Raw genomic sequence first — 8,687 nt, forward strand, 5'->3', positions numbered from 1 at the left:
TATATATATATATATTATTATATTGCTGCATTTGTTGCTGCTTAAAGTGCCTTAGATTTTGTGTCTTAGATTTTGTTATTTATTTATCTATATTATATATTTCATTTGTTTTTTTGTGGCATTCATGTGGACAGCAAAGTAAGAATTTCATTGTACAGGGAAACACGTTTCCTAACTGTGCATATGACAAAATAAACACTTTGAACTTTGAACTTGAACTACTTATAACACTGCTTGTTTTAGGGTGTATGTCTACCTCGCCTCTAGGTGGCGATAGTGCGCCTGGCATACGTTTAGATGCGCGCAAATTGGCAGGGAAGAAGAAAAAGCGGAACTTTTATGGGTAAAGCTAATGCACCAAGTGTCAGGACGGTAAGCTATTTGTTTGTTACTCTGTTTTGCACATTTATGTTTTCGGTTTAAGTAGGTGGGGGTTTCTGTAAGTAGGTGATAGTTTGTGCTTGTTGCTGTTTCTCCAGAACTGCTCATAGCCTTCACAGACAAATGCAGAGCACAAGAGGCAACGCTGATCAGGCTCGTCCTCTGTTTGGAGGAGCACTGTCAGCTGTCGTCCCACACAGCGCCACAGACATCAGTGACTTGAGGGAGATCCCAGACAATCAGGAGGTGTTTGCCCATGCACACACAGACCAGAGCCTCATAGTGGAGCTAGTGGAGTATCAGGGTCACGTGGCAGACCAGGACGCTGCCAGATACCACTTTGAAGATATTGCGAGTAGTAACAAAGCATTAGTGCAAGGTGCTTTTGATGTTACCAGTGTAGTGGCCTTGCCAAAATTTGATCTGTGTCTGTCAGAGTGTAGCTCGGCCTGGATGCTGACTGGCACACAGTGTGTTTCCAAGTTCAATGAAGAGGCAACAAATACAGTGAGCCTTCTCCTGGGTTTGTTCCGCCTGCCACAGTTCTCCACAGATGTCCTGATCACCTTCAATGACCCTCAGAGCATCAGCCCTGACAGCAGCAGTGCAGCTGCAGAGGGGGCACACACAAATCCATGGACGATGCAGGACTTCGAGCACTTGTTGCAAACTCTGACTCTGCACAACCCTGGGCTGTTTGGCTAGAGTAACTAATTGCATTTGTTTCTTCTCTATGACACAGGCACATTAAGGCCTGTGAGACCATATTTTGCTGGTACTCCACAAGAATCTGGCCTGCAGCATGCTTGGGGGGGGGGTCAAAACATGTTCTGTTTTGACCTTGATGTTGACTTTTTCTGGCAATTTAAAATAAACTGAAAACCAAATATTGCATAAGCATACTCTTGCTATAATAAATGTTTGGAAGAAAAATCTTGGACTATTTCTTTATTGTTGGCTCATCTGATTAAGATTTATTGGTAGGTGAAATGTGTTAAAACGTTCTGTGAGGATGTAACTCACAGATCAACATTGTTTTTCAAAGTATTTTTGTTTTGTGTGCAGGTATGCACCTGAGAGAAATTTGAGACAAATAACAAATGTCAGACATTCAGATTTTCTGCTTTTTTGTATCTCACCACATTCTCCCTTTTACAGTATTCTCCAACTCACTCAAGCATTCCTCCTTCTGACTTGTGCCTCTTTCTTTATTTAAAATATTAACCCCATCACTGTGCATGTTTTTATGCTTTCACATGTAGATAGTATAGGGTCTTGTCTTATCTGTAATCCACAACCCTACCTTTACAGACCACTAAATATTTACCAACACCCAGCTTTTGCTACTCAAGTCTCCATGTTTTTCCCAATATGATGGTAATGAAAACACATGTAATGCCAAGGTTTAATGTAGGTGTCAAAATGTTAAAAGTGAAATGACATTTAACCTCCCTCTGGAACAGTTAAAATGCAGGTAGCAGTGGAACCTTCTGTGGGATCTGAATTTGATCATAAAGACTGAAAACGGAGAGGACAAGTCATGGCAAGAACATGTATTAGGTGAACTGTTTGTGTTATTCACTACAATGGCCTCATGGTGGAATAAATCATTAGCCTGGAAAGAACATAGAGAAAGTTTATTCAAGGGTGAGTTTGGTGAAGTACAAAATCTATGCAACCTAAATCAATCATCCCTAATTGTTGCTTTGAAGTTAAAACTAAACATGTTTTTTGAAATGACCATATCTACAGGTTTTATTTTGAGTATGCTGTTAAATAGAACTCATCACTGCAGCAGAATTCAGGTAAGTCTTGCATAACAAGAAGAAGCACATTTGTTTCCCCAAAGCCACATCAAACTACAGTGTAATCATGACAGATTAAGATCTCATAAAGTCAGGCATCCTTTCCTCTCAGCAATCCCAATGTAGGACATTCTTTCATAAACCACATCAGCCAGTGTCGCAACAGCTAAATAAACGTGGGCAAACATGGTTTTTAGTTCTATTTGTAATTAAGCCAGAAAACATCCTGTCTGTTAGGAAAAACCATGTAACCCGCAGGTCACATCAGTTGACAGCTCTCCTAACATTATGGACATTTTCCAAGTATCTAAAACAGCCCATTACAAAATGTTTCCTGAGCTACTTATACTGCAGTGTTCTCAAAGTTTTTGGCTCATGACACAGTACTTGCTATATGCACATGTGCTGAACAGTTAAACAAAAGAATGATTGTCTTTTTCTATGTTGGTTCTTTTGGAGGAGAAAAAATCTGTATCAGAAAGAAGACAAATTATTCACTATTTCATAATAAACAAAAACCAAACAAGATAGGTACAGCAAAACAAAGACTACAAAACTTTTTTTCACAAATTATTATATGGCCCTCCAACATTTTTACAACCGTCTTGGTGTAGTGGAAAGGTGAAATTCCTACATATGCTATCTGCTCAGTATGCTCAATGTTCATATTATCAATGTATTTGTGCTGTATAACCTTGTTTTCTTTTCCTCTTTTACAGTTCTCCCAAACAGTTCTGTCTCCCAGACACTCCACACACACATACACACGTCATATACACACAGACACAGTCTCTATTGACACACACATAGCCTGTTACCTACACAGCCCAACTGTCTAGGAGATACCTATGAAGGCCACATACCCAAGACATGTTTCTAATGGGGTGATAGTTGACTGATGTTATACAAAACCTGACTGTAACTTCTCTCCTTTGCCACTCACTGACTCTATGCACTGAGTGTGTGATCTCTTGATCAAGATACTGGTATTGTCTTATGCTATTGCCTGATTTGTTTAATAAATTATAGAAAGACTACCTGAGAACCTTGTTGATTTCCATGACAGAAATTGGTGTCAGAAGTGGGATAGGGCGACCATTCAGCTCTGAGGGACTGACAGAGATTGATGTCAAAGTAACAATTCCTCCCAAGGGGTGAGAGGCTGTCTTCCCAGAGAAACTGGAAGCTGCTCCTATCACCTAACCTAGCTTGATACTGCTGCTGCAGGGTTCCCCCACTCTGTCTCCGTGCTATTACTACTGTAGAAAAGGCTGTTTTGGCAGCCAGAGACATTGTTGGCTACTCAGACTACTCATGGTTCCTCATGCTGTTTCACAGCTCTTGCACAAAACACTTCTCATCTTTTAGTACAGCGCTGGTCACAATACCATACAGCGTTACTTGAAATGCCAATTATAACCATTTCACGTTGTGGTGGATGAAAGACTCAGATTGCCCATTTAAGTAATGTATAAACTCCATACATGAAATATGTAATTGTGTGGTAATAGTGGTAGGTATCTTGTTTTTGTAAGCTTAACAAATTTCTTCCATGTTCTGTTAGAAAACCGAGCTGATAGATGAAGTGATGTCTCACTATTGAAGACAAATACAGCTTTCCTCTCCTTCTCACAGAACTTGTAGTTATCTGGCAGGTCCCTGAACAAAGCCAGAGGTTTAAACCTACAAATACCTGGTGGTCCAATCATTTCATGAGCCAGCTCCTTCTTAAGAGGTATTACTTTTACCGGTTAAGTAATATTAGCAGTAACTGGCTGCAAACATTTTCTTGCATATGATTAGAAAAGTGTCATATAAATAAAAAAAAAGAAAAGTACACACTTGAATGTAGAGTTCTGTTAAATCTGTGTAGAATAAAGTAGACAAAATATCTGGTAAAACACACAAAATGTGTACGCCACTGAACTGTTGTTCTGCTGTCATAGTCAGAAGACATGTATTTGTACAGGTGACATCTTCAGTACATTTGGGAGGCATCAGTCACAGCTTTTACTCAGAGACATCTAGCTCCAAGCCCATTTATTACCCACACTCCCCTATCACTGTCATGTTTGTACACCTCCTCCATGCTTCAGAGATCTTGTCCTCCTACACCCTCTGCTTCCCTCGCCACCTCCAGCAGCCATTCTCAGACACAGAGAGGTCTGCTGCTCTCATCAGGACCCTAGAGTGCCTGTTTTTATAATGAATGCTCTTTTCCAAGTCTATCTTTGTCAGTCCTTGAAGGCAAAAACTCAAGATTGTTTTTAAGCATCCACTATGGAACTAAGAAACAAAACTTTAAAAATTGTCCACATTAACTGCAGCATAGTTTTAACATGCTGCAGTTAATTCTACCTAAAATTCTACCTATAAACAGAGCCAGCTTGCAGTCAGCACTCCAGAGAACACAGGGATTTGCTTTCAAATTCACAAAATGTTTAATAAAAATAAGGACAACATTATGCAGAAGCGTTCCCACTGCAGCGTTGAACAGTAGACATTGTCTTAACAAATCTGATTATTTGAGGTGTGATACAAAACTTGAAGTTGGACTAAAATCAAGGATTAATCCTCCTGCTTACTCTTCTTGCACTGTGGTGAGGTATTGTTGGTTTGAGAGAAGTGCTCAGACATGGCAGCCAGTGCCCGGTAGCGGTGAGAGATTGAATTCTTTACTTCTTTTGGCAGTTCAGCATAGCTGCAGATGAGAGTAAATAATCGAGAATATAAATACGCTTTTATCCTTGGCACAGATATGAAATAAAAGTGATAATTCACCCCCAGATACACTGCATATGGTAAAAGGAATATATAATGTATTTAGGTGAGACCATGATTGCACTGCAGTTCAATGTTAACCTCTGTTTCCCCCTTCTGGTCTAAACTGGGAGCTTCAAACACAGTCCTTGCTTACGTTTTGTCATATCCTTCTGGCTGGAAACATGGATCCCATCCAAAGTCTCGAGGTCCCTGGGGTTCCACAATGTGCCCCTAAAAACACCAAGAGAAATGAATAAAGAGAAATTAGAACACACACTCACACAAACATGGACACAGTGAGTGAGAAACTCTGACCTCTGTTTTTCCTTTGAAGAGCTGCACTGGTTCACCTTTCCCAGCACAGAAAGCAAAAGTGCAGAGAGCCCACGCTGACTTATCTTCGAATCCAGCTAAGAGTTTATACAACCCTAGAACAACACATTTAACAAGATTAGATGTTGGGCAGGTCGCCTCACTTTTTCAACCTAAAGATCTCTTGGCTTTCAGCAGTATTTCATTTTTTTTACCATACTTACCTTCTGGTTTGAGTTTATCCAGAAACCATTTTCTGCATAAACAGAGCATAGATGCAACTGTTGCTTTTCATTACCACTATTAAAGATAAAATTCCTAAAAAAGGTTATTATACTAACATGTAAGGACCCGGCAAGCCTCCTAAAGCATTGAAACATAGGCAGGTGTCCTCCACTATGACTGGCCCATCAATCTGAAGGTGACAAACAAACAACATCAAACACATCAGTTTCAGTTGTTTAGCAGATACATATATACAGAACTTAGTTACAGCACAGTTAATGTACCTGCTTTGCAGCCTCCTTACACTTTTGTATGGATATGTCATCTGGCTCTCCCTGGTACTCGGGTACTGGAAGAAGAAATCATTACATGACCAGTTATTACATGAAAATATATACTGTACTGGTGATCTCTCATTTGACACTTACAGTCGATCTTTTTTGACACTAGTTTGTAGCGAAACGTGTCTCCCAGGATCTGAATCACCTGATGGAATGCGAAAAAGGCAGAGAAAACAATGAACCTAGCAGGACTGATTTTTGTGAATGACACTGAATTCTGAGTTAATTCAGATTACAGCTGACTTTCACGTTCTATATTTAGCAAGCATCGTCTGGGAAAGCATAAAGACATTAAATGTACAAGTATTCTGCCTGCAAGTGTTTAGACAAAACAGCACACAGTCTGTCACAGAGCAATTGTTCACCTCTTACCTCTTCGAGTTTTTTTGCGTTTCCAGTCACGAAGGCCACAGACCTTCCCGCAAAAACAGCCATGATGAACCAAACCAACAAAACCGGACGACTAACAAAACCGGACGACTAATAATACCGGACTAACTACTTCCGGCAGAATCGGCTCAGCTGCGGCCAATAAAATCAGCTCTGAGCATCTAAGCAAATCACAGAGCGGTATCTAGCTCCACGTACAGAAAATCTACCAATCAGCAAGTTGTATTGCGAGAAATGGCTTCCGGGTTAAGAAGTGCCAAATGACTTGTGGAGAAGCGTCTGTAAGCAGACTTTGTACAGAGCAGTGAAACGTGCTGATTGCAGGTGACAATGAGTCTTTTACCTCGCACTGCTGAGGAGTTCAGCTCTGCGGAGTACTGGGAGAGATTTTTTAAGAACCGCGGAGAGAAAGCTTTCGAGTGGTATGGCGACTACAACAAACTCTGCGGCGTGCTACATAAATATATCAAAGTGCAAGATAAGGTAAAGATGTTGATCAGGATATGTAAGGTTACAGCGATGCACAAAATACCTGGTGAACGTTAGATCCAAAGACTTAGGAGCAGGCAGAGGTGACAGATTATGGTTAGGATAAGGTTGGGGACACTCAGGAATTGAGCACCATCAAACACGACTGGTTAGTGTTGGAGGTCAGGTTCACATTAAGGTCAGGACAAATAAATATCTGTGGGGAAACAGCCGCCCCAGTGAATAATACACAATTAAATGTGCCAATGAATGGGAGAGCATTAATATGGAAGCTCATTATACCAATTAAATGATGTTTTACCCATTATTTGGCCCCAAAGAGGGGGATGGCAGGCCATTCTGCCATAAATATCCAGAGTCCCACAATCTACAGAATTTGCTCCCGAGTCTTGAGATCTAATGCTAACCCAGGATAACTGATTCAGTTGAATAGTTATATAGAAGTGTCACTCTAGATGCATTTCAATACAGCATAAAGTAATAATGTAGTAATGTATTGATGCTTAACAGTATGCCTACTATTACTATTTTCATTTACACCCTGTTAATATGTAGCCTATGAAAGTGTTCATTTAAAAAAATGGAGGAAGTGCAACAGAGGAGGGATCCCTCTTCCAGGAACATGCAACAGATGTCATGTGTACAGGATACATAGTAGATTTACAGAATAACTAAATTACAGATTTAATTATGTACTTGATTACAGTACTTAAGTAAATTTGTTCACCTACTTTCCACCACTATCAGTGACAGCAACTGAATATTTCTGTCCATCAGGTATTGGTGGTCGGTTGTGGTAACTCTGAGCTGAGTGAACAACTGTACGATGTTGGTTACAAACATCTGACTAACATTGACATCAGTGAGACTGTAGTGAACCATATGAACCAGCAAAATGCTGAGCGCCGGCCAGGCCTGTCCTTTCAGCAGATGGATGCTACACAAACTCCATATGAGGATGGTAGCTACCAGGCTGCTCTGGACAAAGGCACACTGGATGCCATGGCATCTGAAGAGGAAGGAGCTTTGGCCAGGAAAATGCTCACTGAGGTAATAAACCAATTAGCCAGGGTTTGTGTAGACAATCTGTCATCTCTATACAATTTTGCATTCCCCTCACAGCAGTTTACTTGTGTCTGCAGGTGGGTCGGGTGTTAAATGTTGGGGGCAGGTATGTTTGTGTGACATTGGCTCAGGAGAATGTGATCAGATTGGCTGTGGAGCACTTTGTACAGCTGGGGTGGGCAGTGAGGCTGCACTGCTTGCAGCAGGAAAATGGGAATGAGGAGGACTCCTTTGCTCTGCCTGTCTTTGTTCTCATCTGCACCAAGTTTCGTCAACCTATGCCCATGCCTATTCTAGAGATGTGTCTAGGAGAGGATGGAGCCCCGATGCGCCTTGCACAGGTTTCAGAGTTGTTGTCCGTTGTGAGGGAGCACCAGGCCTACTCTGTCTTGAGAAAGAAACTCCGCACAGGCATAGATGCCAGGTCAAACCTGTCACTGCATCTCTGCCATGTAAAGACTGGCCTTCCCAGATATACTCTCACAGTGCAAGATTGTCCTCCAGGTGCCAAGGTGCCAAGGTCAAACCAATTTGCTATATTTATTGGTGAGCTCTCCTGATACTTCATCCTGTGTCTGTCTTCCTATGTAAGTCACACTGTTTGTATTCTGTTTTTTTTTTTAAATGTTTTTTTTGTCTGATTCCCTTTGCCCCTTGATTATCCTGTCAGTGCCTCAAGGCAGTGAGACAGCTTGGCTCTACAGCTCCAGTGAGGGGCGAAGGCAGCTGGCTGCCAGTGCTAACTTTCGGCGCCTGGTTATTGTGGCAATGCACAGGAATCAGGAGTACACAGACATGCAGGCTGTCCAGTCAGAACTCTCACAAATGGTGATGGAACTGGCTCCACCGAGTATGCCAACCAACCAGCAGGTAAACACACATACATGTTGAATTTAAAAATGATAGTATAGGTGCA

General features: G+C 41.3%; 3 protein-coding genes across 4 annotated transcripts in view; 2 read left to right on the forward strand and 1 right to left on the reverse strand.

Annotated features, from left to right (window-relative positions):
- The first annotated feature begins 251 nt into the window (after nt 1-251).
- rangrf (RAN guanine nucleotide release factor) lies at nt 252-1,281 on the forward strand. Its single transcript, XM_020603509.1, has 2 exons — nt 252-372; nt 480-1,281. The coding sequence occupies exons 1-2, from the start codon at nt 353-355 to the stop codon at nt 1,084-1,086; spliced, it is 627 nt and encodes a 208-aa protein (XP_020459165.1). The 5' UTR covers nt 252-352; the 3' UTR covers nt 1,087-1,281.
- Nucleotides 1,282-3,812: 2,531 nt separating this feature from the next.
- On the reverse strand, nt 3,813-6,321 carry itpa (inosine triphosphatase (nucleoside triphosphate pyrophosphatase)). Its single transcript, XM_020603481.1, has 8 exons — nt 6,200-6,321; nt 5,915-5,972; nt 5,771-5,835; nt 5,603-5,676; nt 5,486-5,517; nt 5,265-5,377; nt 5,104-5,180; nt 3,813-4,887 (listed from the first exon to the last, which is right to left on the reverse strand). The coding sequence occupies exons 1-8, from the start codon at nt 6,260-6,262 to the stop codon at nt 4,755-4,757; spliced, it is 615 nt and encodes a 204-aa protein (XP_020459137.1). The 5' UTR covers nt 6,263-6,321; the 3' UTR covers nt 3,813-4,754.
- An 83-nt stretch (nt 6,322-6,404) lies between these two features.
- The window catches only part of mettl13 (methyltransferase 13, eEF1A lysine and N-terminal methyltransferase), a 5,571-nt gene continuing 3,288 nt past the window's right edge, over nt 6,405-8,687 (forward strand). For both annotated transcript variants that reach the window (XM_020603385.1, XM_020603386.1), the window contains exons 1-4: nt 6,405-6,700; nt 7,484-7,756; nt 7,849-8,317; nt 8,442-8,641. In XM_020603385.1, the coding sequence (XP_020459041.1) occupies nt 6,548-6,700; nt 7,484-7,756; nt 7,849-8,317; nt 8,442-8,641 (1,095 nt within the window). In that variant the 5' untranslated portion in view covers nt 6,405-6,547. The remainder of the gene's footprint in view (nt 6,701-7,483; nt 7,757-7,848; nt 8,318-8,441; nt 8,642-8,687) is intronic.

The sequence above is a fragment of the Monopterus albus genome, unplaced genomic scaffold (genome assembly GCF_001952655.1).
Source record: "Monopterus albus unplaced genomic scaffold, M_albus_1.0 scaffold61.1, whole genome shotgun sequence".
NCBI classification, from domain to species: Eukaryota; Metazoa; Chordata; class Actinopteri; order Synbranchiformes; family Synbranchidae; genus Monopterus; species Monopterus albus.